Here is a 15,660-nt window from a genome sequence, read left to right as displayed (position 1 = left end):
GCAAGACCTTAATCAGAGAAAATGCACGTGGAATAAATGTAAAAACTAAACTTAAAAGGCCCAAATAGGGCCTGCTGCATTAAGGCTTGGCTCACAGCAAGTAGCTGTCTTTGCACAGTGTTTAAATGCAATATATTTCTTTATTTGCACGATGCATTAACCCATCACAGCGCAAAACCTCCATTTGGAAGGACTTGCAAAAATCCTCCCTTACCATAAGCAATGAGGGAGGTCATCTTCGGCAAACCGTTATGAAAGCAGTGATGGAGGCGTGCCAGGGACCTTCAGCACTGCACATGCGCTGTAAGAATGACAGCACTTCCTGTCCCTTCTCTTAAAGGAACAGGACCTGCAGTATTTTTTAAAACTGGACTGAAGCAAACACTGATGCTGATGTGAATAGATATCACCACCTCCCAGGAATATGTATTACATCAATGGATTGCGACCACAGCATCAGTCACAAACCACTGATACAAATCGCTGCAAAACAACAGGAAGGGGAAAACCTGCTTCGTGCACTCTTTTCTTTACATCACCAGGAGTCACAATGTGGACACTGTAAGTTGCAAATTATTTTTAATGTTACTCTAATACACTGTGAGTGTGGGGTTTACACTTGCCAAGTCTACAGGTTTTAAGCGTCACAGGCTGAGAGTGCAAACCCCTTTTTAGGCACCAGGGCCCTAATTAGCTAAAATAAGATGCAAACATTGTAAAACAAGTTATGTCACACAATAGGAAAAATGGGTGGTTGCACTGCCTTTGCTCTGTTATCCTAAACTGACACAATGCATTTGGTGTTCCAAACTTGTAGGAGATTGTTCTGAAGATGAGTGCCAAAACAGAGACTATGAAAATTATGAACTGTTGACAACAAGCCATAATAATGACAGTGGCGGTTCATCACAGCCCTCGCCAGCAGCAGCTTCAAATTGAAAAATAAAACGATAATAAACAATGTTTATTATCATTTTGTTTTTCAAGGGGCGGGGCCACAGGGATGACAGGCCGGGAGGGGAGTGGTGTGCACTCCCTTCAGTGCGCATGTGTGTTTGGCCGGCCGTCTCACGACGGCCAAACACACATGCACACTGAGCGCTCTCCAAACCAAGCTGTATTGCTGGGTTGGAGACTGCAGGCACAGGCTCCAAGTCTGCCTTGGAGTGCAAAGCCAGGGCGCTCAGGCCAATCCTGACGCCGCTCTCATGCTGCAAGCAGTATGATGCAGTGTCAGGACTGGCCGTAGGGCAGGCTTGGGGCCTGTGCCTGGGAGCCGGCAGTGAGTGCAGAAGCGTGGCAATGTGGTGCGATGCGGCAGCAGGTATGAGGTGAGGTTTTTTGTTTTTTTAATTCCTATTTTTGTTGTCTTTTTGTTTGAGCCCTCCGCCTGCCACTTTGTCCCGACGGCAGCTGCCACTGAATAACGAATGTGTCCTGAAAATATGTTTTCTTAAAATAAAGAATGACTTAAAAACAACTCTTTACATTGCATTTCCTTAAAAGTTGTGTCTTTTTCTTTAATCACCAGAGGAAGGATTTCCTTCTATAATTATTGTTTAAAAATTTCAATAGATCTAAAAAACATAAGAGCAGGCAGGGGCCCAACGTTTTCGATGTTGGCGGATGCCAAAGCCTTGTTTTAATTCAAGCTCCTGCCTCTTTCTTCCACAGCCCTTCGCGTCCTACCACTGGCTTTCACTCTAGCGGTCCTTTTTTCATCGCTTTCTGTCAATACTCATCTGTATTTCTCTTCCTTCTTCTTTCTCCATTTTATGCCTTTCCCTTGTTCTAGATCACAGTCTGAGGATGAAACATAAAAGTCCTGGTCCTCAGAAATGAGTGCTGGTCCCCACCACATACAAACACTGCCACAAATTAAGGGCTAAATGTGTGCACAAAGGCCAGCCCTTCCCCGCGTCAGCCTGAGGTGTCAGACTACAGCCATACATAGCAGCTGCAATGTGAGCCAGAAAGCCATTCCTGGGTAAATTTACAATCTTCACTGATTCTTAACATGAGGCCACTGTATATAAAGGGGTTTGCTTGTGGAAAGGGTTGATTTCAATCACTTGTTTTTCAATACATTCTTACAAATGCATATCATGAAAAAGGAAGTTAGCAAGTGTTCAGTGTACCACCAAAAACAACAGCAGCAATAAAAAGCTGCAAACACACAAAAGTGCACATAGTCATCTAAAACACAGAACAAGGTGCGCGGATTTTGTGCGAAGGATGCCACTGAGGTAAAGGTTGCCAACGGTGCCAACCTGCAGGTGCCCACACCAGAAAGCGATGGCCCTGGGACTGAAGACAAGATCTTACCTCCCAGTCTAGAACCGAGGCCTGCCACTGAGCGATCTTGTCGATGTTCTCCAGCCGTCTCTTGCGCTCATTGATCTGTTGGGTTACGTTCCTCATGACCGCAAGTGCTGCAGCCACGTACCTGTAATCGCTGCAAGATACAAGAAGACCCAAAGAAATTACAAAGTGGTTGCAAAGCACTCAGTCTCAAGCATGATCTTAGCACAGTTTTGCTGGACATTTTTTTGTAATTCCAAATATTCAAAGATTTTTATTTTCACTAGTTCACAAAAAAAAAAACATAAATTTTCAACTCCCGGATCATTTAAGATAGGGTAATTCGGAAATAAACCATTTGCAGAGGTGCCAATGCTTATCGAAATCTACATTGTAAACAAAATGTGCTTCATCATTTTCACAAATTGAGGAGGGTAACCAATGAATTGTTCAGTGTCCACGTCTACCCCACTGTCCCCCTTCCACCCCTGGCCCCTCAACCCCCATCTTTTACACACCTTCTAACTATGGATGTTCTCTAACTCGGATCATAACACTGGAATTCCACTGTATCTGGTAATGGGGTTTTTCTATTTCAAGCTCATGTTTGATTGTATGTTTTGTTTAGTATTCAATAACATGCCACCTGGCTGGAAAACTGGACTGGAATGGACTGGATAAGAGATTCGTAATACTAAAACTGGCCGACTGTTGGAAATGATGATGCTGTTCCAATACTCTTGATATGCAAATTTGAAGAACTCGATAAAGACGGTTTAAAAAAAGCAATGAAATCTTTCCCCTACACAAGCCTTTTTTCAGTCACCCTTTCTTTTTAACCCATTTCCTGGTCATTTGACACTTTTGTTTAATATCATCAAATTGTACTAATCAAAATGGCCATGTGTTTACACATCTCTGTAGACTGAACTCTGCAGACTCCCACAGGGATCGTTGGGAAGTGGAATGAATCAATAGAAAGATATGTTACGTTAAATAGTGCAGCCATCTTTGATTGGTGAACGTAGCTACCATTACCATGGCTCCACGTGCAAATCGGTACGCAGCTCTTCAAAGAGGCTTTAAAAATCCATTGGAACTACTCCTTGTGAAAAGATGGATTTGGTCCTCAAAAATGCACACAAGAACGACAATAAGTTGCATTAATAGAGAACAGATGTAATTTGATTTGATGACCGGCACCATTTTACTCTTATCAAAGGCAGACTCCAAAGAGACTGTGAGGCAACATGTTGGTGCATTACAAATAAAGATAGAGGCTACTGTCTTCTTCTTCCACACCTTAAAGTTTAACTCACTCATTGGTACGTCTCTTAAATATTCATGCTCTGTGGCATTGCCTTTTAATCTACAGGTAAAGTTCATGTACCATTAAAGCTCCTCTGAAATATTAGCATTATGTACATCAGAAATCCCAAGTGAGTGTTCTTCTTTTTGGAATGGACAGAATGCTCTTTTGTCCTTACTGTGATGACAGATACAACTAAAAGGCACTGACTGCTCAGGGTGACAGAGATGGTGCGTGATCTGTCATTTACAGAAGTGACGCTGAAGTCAATGCAATAGATCTGCATCGCTCCAGGTTATTTTCAGAGGACCCTCATAATTCCATAATTTATGATTAACTCAGAGCAAATATTGACGACCAACTAATGAGAAAACTGAGAAGCCCTGCCCGTGCAGGGGAAGCATAGCTGTTGATCACAGCTAAGAAAATTTACAAGGCAATGGAAGACGATCCAAAATGGTGAGTTCAATACCTGGCAGCAGGTCTGGGAGGAGGCATCTACCAGCCAATGCTTACTTTGCTTAAAACCTAAATGCAGTTTTTCTTAGCAGCCCGCTACAGCGTGTCCAGTGAGACAACACGGAGGCTGCCTAGGCTAGAGACCCTTTATCTCATTCCTGCAGGCCATGTTTCTCCCTTTGTCTCTGTTTCTTGCTTATATTCTGTTGATGAATAACAAGTCCTGGACCCCAAAAATACATGCCAATATCCACAGTTGGCAGGCATTTGCACAAATTCTACGCCGCTCTGCCCCTCTGAACAGATGCAAATTCCAAAGCCCATACTCGATAAAGGTAAAAGGGAGTTGACCAAATTTCAGAAAAGTGGAGAAAACAAGTGGCTCAGTAGCAGAAAAGCGATATTAGGACGTATGCCAAAGCGAAGGGATGTCAAATATCCCCTCCTCTGTATTCCGCTGCCATACCTCGGATCGTAGCCCTTTAAAGGGGCATAGGCACCAAAATTACAAAAATCCATTTGGCAGTCCTGATTCCAATAACAATGCAGTCGGCTGGGCTGTCCAATTTAGCATGGCTTGGTAAATGAGGGAAGATCCCCGTTTTAATGACAATTTAGGGGAAATGGTTCGTCCACAAGAATATTTGCCATGTGTAGAAAACATATTAAATTGTCAAATGTGGTGCAGGATCACATTCACGTGCACAGGATTACCCCCAGGTGGATATGCAACATGCATACATTTAATAGAATGAAAATCTACTACTGGTCTTTACGCACTCCAGGTACCCCTTAGACTTTGAGCACACTTTTAAAGCCCGAGAATTCTGAAATGTACCCCAATACTTTAGCAACCCTTTTTATTGTGCTGATAGGCCAGAACCACGTGCTTCTCCATGTTTCATGAACAACAAACTTTGTTCTGTTCCTCTCTATTTTCCACCCTCTTTGCAAATATAATTTTATTTCCTTATTTTATTTAATTTTGGGATGCAGAAGGTACACGCGTTTCATTTGTTAAACAGCTTGAACCTTTGGAAGTCTTCTCCTCTGAGGTCATTTCAAGGGTGTCTGTGGGGCACCCCGATACTGGAAGTATCTTATGGCTTCCACAAAAGAATAATGCCACTTGATGGAAGGGGCAGTCAGGAAGACTCTTTAGTGTTCATCAAGTGTGCTTTTAGGGGTCAAACAGCAGAAGTGAGGGAACGTCAAGGAGCTGACCCAGAAGACCGTCCCATCAAAAAGGTCAGAGAAGCTCAGGATGGGCAGGGAGAGCTCCACTGCAAAATGGCTTTTCCTTAGCGTTGCCGAACATCCTTTCATCATTATGCGCAGAGCCATTCGGCTTGGATCCATGGATAAGGGTCAGTGCGTCTGAGGAGGGCAAAGAGAGCCCAAGTGGCGAAATTTAAAAGCTTGACGAAGGGGGGAAGGATCCCTGACGGACCACTACAATGATCCCGTTTGCTCATTACAAGTGTATTTACTAGTGATTTTTACTTGTAGAAGTGAGTGTAGAGAGACTATCATAGCAATTATGCAAGTAAGGGTAATGGGTCCCTCATCTTCTGGTTGAATATGAAACTACTGCTAAAATGATGTTGCAGTGCCCCTCGTACCCGGCGCCACTGTGCCTGCTGCATTGTTCATGGCTAAGCTGAAGGAGAGGGGTGCACTACAAAACTGGAAGCTGAGACCTTGCATGAGATGAATAAATACAACCACATGGAGAAGCTAAACCGAAAACAGTGGGAGGGTACAATTACCAAGTTCATGTATGCAGTGCAGGTGAGATGAATGGGGTCGGCCAGAAGAGAGCAGTGCCAGCACTGAAGACCCCTTTATGTAAGGAGTGAGTGTTTGCTGGCATGCTAAAAGGCATGCTATTGGATTTGTGTTCTAAATTTCAAATTATACCCTGGAGACAGTCTGGAGAAATGGGAGTCCCATGCTCCAAGACCTTTGGTTGGAACCTTTTTTGCCCCCAAGTGGGGAATCGTTGACATCACTTTGTGTGCGAATGGAGAGCAGATTCCGGATAGTGAAGTCGAGAGACTAGAATGCTCCATGGGACAAGTGTAGCTCCCTAAATGATTCTAATCTCTGCAGAGTAATGAAAGGGAAGAACGACTATGATCCAGGGTCTAGCTTGGTCATCTCATCCTGGCCTGCTAATACTTCTGGAGGCCAGCAAAGCGCCTATTGTCAAAGCACTACAGTTCCCATGATTTTAGGTGAGTGTTCAAAAGTGAATGGAACAGCTGAAAGTTGGTACTTTTGTCTCAATAATAATCCTCTATCATTTGAGGGAAAGTAAACTTAACTGAAACTTGATTGTAATCTGCAGAAATGTCAAACTTCCTGTGGTGCGTCTAGAAAATTGTGGCCCCATCAATATCGAAGACAGGTGTGTATGACGCATTATTGAAAACTGAAACTGACCAATCAGTTTCAAGTACACACCTTTTGGTTAAAAAAAAAAAACAGAAAACAAATGACTAGTGTCAGGTGTTGGACACCATCTTGAATTGTTGTTCTTTTTAATCTGTTCTTTGACGCACAAGTGGTGGTTTTTCGTCCATTGCAAACGAATCTGATTGGGTCCCAGCGCTCATGACATGATTAATATAGGTCTATTTCATACACTCTCACATCCTTTTAAAGAATATCCTTTCTCAAAACGTGAATATAGTCATGGGAACGATTTTTCCCCAAGGACAAGTTATAATCATTTGCTGGACTACATGAGTGAACCATCTGCTTCTGACAAGGCCAGTAAGACCATACTGTCAAATAAACCACAGGACACACTCTTGCTAGAGACATTTGCCTGTATATAAAGGCGAGACAAGGTCCATCCAGTTGGACTTTCTTCTATTTCTCAACATCTGTGTAGTTGGTTAGCGGATCGCCTGTGAGAGGGCCCTTACTGCAACCTTCACTAAGAAGTTATGTACCAGGCCAGCCTACTATGTCTAACATACGGATGACCAAGTTCACAAGCCATTCACACATGTAAGTTTAATGGCATGCCTTGTGAGTGCAAATTCACTTTTGTAATGCACAAAACGTCAGTTTGGACTGTAGTCAGGATTTAAAGAGTAACAGTGGACTGTTAACAGAATTTAAAGGGTACCAGTTTCAGGGTGTTACCTTTTTCTGGGACACCTTCCCATGAGTCGTCAACAATTTCACCCTCATCCCTACATTTTAGAGTATTGCAATTTAGAAATAAAGGTGGCTAGTCTGTATTGGTCAGCACCTTTTGAAAATGTGGATTTTATGTTCTGTAATTACTGTTTTTTTACCACAAAGGACGACAAATACAATTCTATGTAAGTCCAAAGTCCACACCCCATCTGAAATGCAAAATAATGACAGGCTCTGTAGAAAAAAACACTAATGAATGAACAGCTATGCATTGCATGCTGAATAATGAGCTTGTTGCCTTGAAGCAGATGTGAACATTAAATAATTTTTCTAACATACTAAGCAACATTTTTTCTCAAAGAACATGGGCAAAGGAATTTGGGAGGGTGCGGTCACCGTGCACTTAAGCGAAACCTTGTTTTTAAGAAAAAGATCTTGGCAACTACATCAATTAGCATATTGCTACAGGCAGCAGAAGTGAGATTGGGCACCCTAGGGTCTCTGATGACATCACAAGACTGACTCACTGCCCTATCGTTAGCCTCTTAGAACCTCCTATATGTTGCTGAATTAAGGAAATGCTATGAGTGATGACTAATGGACCCTGCTAACTTTCTCTTCCTCCTGTTGCTGCCTTCATGAACCATGAGACCAGAGGTAGCAAGGATAGTGCTAGGTGTACCAATGCTCAAGCCAGGTGTAGTAATTTCTGCCCCTGGTGACCTCTAATTGATATCCAAGACACTAGTTATAATTCCTCGAAATGTGGTGTTGCCTGTATCCTGAGGGCCATCCCTGGAGTTAGCTTGGTGGTGTAAGGTTTATTAGAACATTGAAATGTTGCGAGGTCCATTGGAGACAATGGAGTTCACTGGGCTTTTACTGGCTGGTAAAAGCCGGAGTGTCAACATTCCAATGTTCTTTGTTCACAGCAACAACTGTGAAAAAAGGTGTCACCCCTCGGACTCCGTGAGGACTTTGTTTTATTTGTTAGAACATTCTACCCTCTAGTGGCAGAATGTTCTAATAGCCTTATAGCCCTTCCTAGCTGGGCTATACCGGCCATTGAAGTCCCACTCCCTTGTTAAAGGCTTTAACGCTGGACTTTAATGGCTGGTATAGCCTGCTATGGCGGGCTCTAAGCCTATAACAGTTTGCTCTGGGTTGCCCGCAGGCAACTTTTCCCAAGAGCAAGATGCCCTCTGAATGCTTTAGTCTTTCCTCAGACCAGCATTTCTGTTAGGAAGCAACAGGTGCCTGGGGCTAAGGTTATGTGCATAAAGAAATCTGTGTACATTTTAAGGTATTAGTGGTAAAGCCGCAAATCTTCAACTCAGGCTGGACTCGTTAGACGGCACTTCAGTGAGGCAAAAGACTTCAGTGAATTTATCAGTCACTCCTGACACCAGGCATAACCCACAGATCACAAGTTCGAATCCTAGGCCCAGAAGTCCACGTATTGAATAATAATAATATACAGTAGGTAACAGTAAGAGTGCCATAAAGAGTGCATGGCAGGCTGGGCGCATCGTACATCAAAAATGGTCAGAGAAATAAAAGATTTCCTTAGGATTGGCATCCTTTGAAACCCAATGGCATGAGCTGGACTCTCAGGAAGGAAGAATGCTACTAGAGAAGAAGAATTCTTGGATATCTCAAGCACAAAGAGATTTTGAGTGTGTGCAAAAAAAGGATCATGATTTGCAGAGAGGTCTGAGAGCATTCAGTGGAAGCAAAGCTGCTGGAATCCTGGGAAACCAACAGACATGCTGGGCCCTGCCAGCCAGATATATCCATGAGAATCAGATGCCTTATAGAGAAAAATACATGTTGTGCTAAATTGCTTGGTCCACTGTTGTAGAGCGGTAAGAAGAAGGACGCCTTTTATTTATTTTCAAGTAGTTTGCAAAGATCATCAAACACCCACGCTAATGACTCAAGCAAAAACAGTCAAGATGCTCCAGATATGGCAGGCGTGTAGAAAGAAGACTACATCCATGTTTTTAATTGCTTTCTAAATGCCAGCAGAGACAACTGGAAGCGGAGGTAAGAAGGCAGTGAGTTACAGTGCCTAGCAACAGCTACAGAGAAACTTCTGCCACCAACAGTGACATAATGCCATTTGGGGACAGCCAATGACTGACCGGTTTGTGATTGCGGGACACTTTTTGGTTCGCTGCGAGAGATTATTTGAGAGAGGAGGTTCACATTTTGGCCCCAGAGTACATCTTGTCCGATGCAGGCAGGGCTGAAGATGTTTCTCTTCTTCGCCGGGGGCAGTGCAATGTGGCTCAGGGAGAAAAGACCGAGTTGAAACGAATTAAGTTAAAACCTGTTTAACTGCTGCTTTATGGACCAGATGAAGTTTTCTAATGTACTTTGCAGGGAGATCAATTGAGCTGAATTGGTCTAACATCAGAATTCATTTGCTTAGACAAAGTTAGTTGATAGCCCTATTTGATTTCCAAATTTTTTTACACGTTGTAAATGTTTCTCCCCCATGCTGGGAGGCCAAAAAAACAATTTGTGAACGATTTAAAAGGTGCCAGGATTTCTGTTTAGTTCCCAATAAGTTTGAGTTGGTTCTGCCTCATCGTGTCTCAACACTGTGCGGGCAGTTACTGAAGTTCTAGAACTAGTCTAGGTGTCGTTGGCACAAATAAATCAAGGACATGTTAAACTACTAAGAGCCTGATTCACAAAGGTATGCTTACACTTTTGTGTATGTTTGCGATTGTGTGCTATTCACAAATGATTTTATGAGTAGTATCTTTACGAGTGTGGAGTCTCTATTTATCTTTTACCTGTCTTTTTATGTGCAGAGAATCCACACTCGTAAAGATACTATTCGTAAATCCTTTTGTGAATAGCACACAATTGTAAAAATACACAAAAATGTAAGTTCACCTTTGTGAATCAGGCCCTGAATGAGGAAGGCCAAAGGTGGCGGTGGCAGACTTATCGCCACGGACCAGGCAGTAAAGACCGCTGCATTACGAGTCTGGCTGTTTGGCCGAAGCCAAACCGCCACAACGCCACCAGTACCGCCAGGTCGGTATTACGACTCATCAAACCGCAAGGCTTTCCGCGGCGGTCACCCTGACATGAAAACCCTGGCGGTAACGCACCGGGAGGCAGGAATTCCTGTCGCCGGGACATGCACCCCCACACACCTGCAAACACCCCCACCCACCCAGCTACACACTTGCAGACACACCCCCCGACCATCCACACACTTGCAGGCACACCCCCACCCATCCACACACTTGCAGACACACACCCCAACCGCATGCATACATCCAGACACCCCCACTCGCTCGCACACATGCACACACCACCTCTCATCAACACACCTTCATACATGCACCTCCACTCATCAACCCACTCCCTGGCATACACCCCCACTCGCTCACACGCACCTATACAAACACATCTCCTCGCATGCCTCTCAATAGACACACCTATTCACTAGCACCCTGACACACGCCCTCCCCTCTGCTTCCATTAAAACACACACACTCTCCACACACACACACGCACTCACGCACACCCATACCGCTACACATACACGCACACACCACACAACACCCCACCCTCCTCCCTCACCCTTTTGGACGGTTCACCTACCTGTCTGGGTGAGGTGGTCATCTGGGAGGGGATGGGTGTCTCTGAATACGGTGGGCGAAGTCCTTTTGGAGTGGCGGTGCTGGCAGTGGAGCCGCCTCTCACCTGCTGTCGGTCAGGCTGATGGTGTCGGATTTCTGCCCTTAAATGGGCAAAAATCCGATGGTGAGTCGTAATACGGCGGTCTTCGGACCACCAACACTGGTGCCCGCCACAACAGTGGTCTTGCAAAAAGACCGACGAAGTCGTAATGAGGGCCAGTGTCTGTTTTCCATTCTTACACAATTATCTTACTACCAGATTCTGTTACCAATGCTAATATCTGAAGGAAAGAGGAGATTCTGTTTTCTCCACCTACTAGAAATATGGACTGGAACACTATACTTATGACATCTGAATTTGCTCAGTCTTTCAAATCTCAAATAGTACCATCTATTGATAATGTATCTATTGACTCTAATCATAATGTAGAAATTATGATTAGAGTCCAAATTGTGGATCACTATTTCTAACTCTCTTTTACCCAGAATGCTTTAATACCTTTCACACTGGTCACTTGTTACCAAAATGGCTGAAACGGCCAACAACATGATTTTGCAGAAACGCTGAAATACTCTTAAACAGCTTTATATAACATACTAGCGTATTAATTCACACTATTTTAAAAACAGTGGCTTAGTTAATTGCAATAGGATATTTTGATTGAAATTACTGTTTGCTGATAGTTTTAAAGATTACACCCCTTTTTGGTGTTTATCAATATATTCAACTTTTGAAGTGAATTTCCCAGTAATATAGTCTAGCACATGGTAATGTTGTCTATTCTTTGATCAATAACCTTGTTAAGATCTTTCTTTCTCAATACAAAACAGCTGGAACCCACCCTGAAATTCCTATGTACATTTTCCTTGAATTAAGATAGAGAGAGTCTGATATAAGAATAGAAACATGCAACATCACCCTAAAAGTGTGTAACACCATCTTACCAACATTAAAAAATAATCTGTGCATAACTTTCTTTAATTATTTTAAAAAAAGTCAGCAATTACTTTAAGATGATTGTCATGGCTTAAATTACTAAATTCTTTAAACTGCGGCCTCCTGGAGTTATTTAAAATATTAAAAAGTGGCTAAAATTATAGACTTAGCTTCATCAGTCTTCTAGCTCTACATAATTGAAGATAATTAGCTGCACAGTTTAGGTGTTTCAAGAGTATAATGGTATGCTATCTGGGTAAAAACACTATTCTTGTATTAGGAAACCTATTAGGCACCACAACATTAATTACCACCTTTGGATTTTTTTTTGTACATCGCTTAAAAATCCAACACAAATGTCAATGGAGTACAACTTTTCCTTGGTCTTCCAAAGAAATACACTGGGGAGGGAGCCCAACTTAGTTTGTTTTGCTAAGGTAAGAGTGAGACAGTGGTGCTTCTAAAATAGTGACCATCATGGTTGTAGGAGCAATAAAAGGAATATTGTATTTATTACGTTATTTTGCTGCTGTATATTCCACAAACTCAACCTGATGGTATTAGAGCATTTTATATGTGCACCAGTTACATTACACAAGGACACCTTAATTTCCTGAGGCGCAGGGAGATTAAATAATTTGCCCAGAATCAAAGGATGCTGATCGCTGCCGAGACTCAAACCTGGTTCCCCAGTTACAAAGTCAGCAGCTCTGGCTGTGGTGCCATATCCCCTCCCCATATAAAGGGAGTATGAAAGAACAAACCAAGTAGGGAGGCAAGGCCTATGTTTCGCTTCATACAAGTACAACAATTTTAATATAAGCAGACAATTGGAAAATCACACGGGTAACCACCAAGAATGTATGTGCCCTCCTCCGCTGAAGGCAAGTTCTCAAAAGGCCAAACCAGAAACACTCCCTAAGGAGGGATAATGAGTAATGATAGGAGAAGTGCGAAATCACAAGCAAAGGCAAAGTCACCCCCTTTTTTCCAGTTCTCAGACAAGGTGAGGTAAAGTGTCACTCCTGGAACAGCCACCAGACGCGTGTCCCATCCGTCGTTTCAGGTAGCGCGGTGGTGCATTTTGAGCGTCTAACAAATGCACTCTTTTTACAGTGGGCAATATTTGAAAGTAAGTGTCTGTTCCAGCTGCTGCTCCGACTTAAGTAATTGGCTTTCTGATATTTCATTTATATGTTAATATGTTAAATCTGCGCTTCTCCCAAGACCTCGCGCAGATGGGCTTTTTTTTTATTTCAAACCAGACACACTAGGCCATAAATAATGACAATGGGAGGAGGAGCCGCCTCCGGAAAACCACAGCATATTGAGTCCGTCCGGAATGATATAAATTATACTTTATGCCGTGAGGACTATTTCACCCCGTAATGTTTCATTCTGAGGCGGGACATAAGTTAGGTTTTAATCACTATTTGTGGAGGATGTGAATTATGCAGAGTGTAGGGCAGCCGCAATGATTTCCTTTCTCTGGCCAATGGCCAGTGGCGGCTGTCAGGAGGATTAAAGAATTGACGAAGAAAGGCGGTAAGAGGGGAAGGAGTGGATTGTAATTTGAAAATCATTTAAAAAAGTAAACATGGAAAGCAGCCTCTTTGACCTTGTGTTCAATTGCGTATGAAATCATCCTATCACTTTCTTTCACTTTCTTACGGGACAGGAATTAAGTTGTAGGTTATTTGTATAGTATTTTCCTGGAAGTTTTTTTAGTGATATCTTTGTGTATACTGCCTTGTCATGAAGGCCTAATGGCTTACACTACATTCTTAACTCCTACAAGAATGCAACATGAATACCTTAAAAGACTGTAGAATATTCTTGGTCTTCTTGTACAAACACAAATATACCTTCTAAAATCAGGTGAGAATCCCTAAGATATAACTGGAGAAGATGATGCTCTTGCAAGATTCAGGATGCCTGCTTACAATGTTGTCCCTTACAGTTTGAGAATGGCTTACACTACATTTCTGTTTAAAAAACATGTATCATCCTATATAGGCGGGTGACCTGTTGACAGCTCTTGATGCAACCGACCACTCCGCTCATTTACTCATACAACCACCTCACATTCATTGTAAAAATATATAACAATGCTAGGCAAAGGTTTTCTTTGCTCCTCTGTAATGGAAAGGCAAACTAGTATGAGATTTATTTGAATTTGCCACATTCCTCTATGGTGTCCCAAACAAAGTCCCCCAAATACTGCTTATCATATTGAACACGTAAGAATTTGAATCACCCCAAAAGCATTCACCTATCAATGTCCAGGATTACCGCAACCAGACAATCAACCGCCTGACAAGGATGACTTGGCCCTTTCTCCAGCTGGTCCTCACATGCTGTGACAGGGAGGTACATAACTCCAGTCACCATTATGACAAAGCCCCCTTCTGAAGCCATTCATCACACCCAAGTAATCTGGCTTGTGGCAGACTACCCAGTGCCCTTTAAACCTACCCCATCCCCCACACGTTAAACCCAAGAGGCAGTTCTATGTAAACATGGGAGTCTGTCCTATGTCAGGATACTGGACTGTCCCTTAACGTTAAATGTAGTTGCCTCTCCTAGATCAATAGTGCACTCACTAGGTAAATCTGTCATTGCCGTTCGGCTGGCTGACTTGGATTCCACATAAATTCACCGAACAAAAGGTAGATTGTGTTCCTATTACTGAAGACATGAAATTGTGCTGGTTGAAATGGGCCAAACCAGGATCCAATGAGAAGGTCCGTTATTCATCTATGACCATCATCGCTAAGATTTTGGAAGGAGATGCTGTTCATCAGTGAGACATATTTGTTATGTTATGTTAAGAGGCTCTTGTAGAGCACAAACAGTTACCCAAATCCTGGGCATCCCAGTGCTGTAGAAAAGAACAAAAAACATCATTACCCTGTAATGCTGAGCTGGCCCTAAACAAACAGATACATTTTGAGCTGCTTCCTAAAATTCAGCAGATTACTGTTGGACCCAAGCTTGAGTGGCAAAGAGTTCCACAGTACAGCGGCCTTGTAGGCAAGGGACCAACCTCCTCCTCTTACTCTCTTAACTCTGGGAACCTCCAGGAGGGAGATTGTTGGATCTTAACATTCTCTTGGCAACATGAGGGGTAATCAGAGGTTGCAGAGGATGCGTGCCTGGTGAATTTTTTCAATTTATGTGCAATACATAGGGTTTTAAATTCGATAATTTTCTTACTCGGTAGTCAATGCAGCTGAGCTAACACTGGCCCCACAGATATTATCTTTGGCATTACTAATAAAACAGGTGCTGCAGTGTTTTGAATAACCTACTTTGAAAACAATACGATCCTCTTAGAATGCCCGTCACATTTCAGAGCAGCTGCACGGGTGGACATCAGCAGTATCCATGTCTTCATGATGCACCATGCAGTGTACCATGGAATGCTTGGTGGTTGACAAGAAAAATGGATGGAAGCCATAGACCAGCCATAAAATGTGTTTGCCTAACACGTTCACCGCCTTAGGCTAGGGAGGTCAGTCTCTTAGCTGTGGAGTGCCATAGGGGTGCACCTTCTCCCCTTGTTCAACATCTAGATATATTCAGTAGGCATTAGTCTTTGGACCACTGCGATGTCATTCAGAGTCAAAAGAACCCTCCCCTTGAAAGACCAATCTCTGATCACAGTTACCTGTACCAAAAGCCCCCATGAAGTAATTCTAAAAGAATTATTTTACAACTATACTTCAAAAATCCCTGCAACATTTTACTTGTGGTTAACTGTAGATCTTACAACCACTGTAACACAAACGAACTAAGATCTATGTAAGAGTCAAGTGACAGTTTCACAAATAACA

The 15,660-nt window shown here is 42.8% G+C and overlaps 1 protein-coding gene across 4 annotated transcripts in view; it reads right to left on the bottom strand.

The window, feature by feature from the left end:
• ARHGEF9 (Cdc42 guanine nucleotide exchange factor 9) overlaps window positions 1–15,660 on the bottom strand; it is a 902,972-nt gene that overhangs the window by 78,722 nt on the left and 808,590 nt on the right. For all 4 annotated transcript variants that reach the window (XM_069210611.1, XM_069210616.1, XM_069210633.1 and 1 more), the window contains one exon: window positions 2,326–2,455. In XM_069210611.1, coding sequence (XP_069066712.1) covers window positions 2,326–2,455 — 130 coding nt within the window. The remainder of the gene's footprint in view (window positions 1–2,325; window positions 2,456–15,660) is intronic.

This window comes from Pleurodeles waltl, chromosome 2_1 (genome assembly GCF_031143425.1).
Source record: "Pleurodeles waltl isolate 20211129_DDA chromosome 2_1, aPleWal1.hap1.20221129, whole genome shotgun sequence".
Taxonomy (NCBI): Eukaryota; Metazoa; Chordata; class Amphibia; order Caudata; family Salamandridae; genus Pleurodeles; species Pleurodeles waltl.
This window is presented reverse-complemented; position numbering and strand designations above follow the sequence as displayed.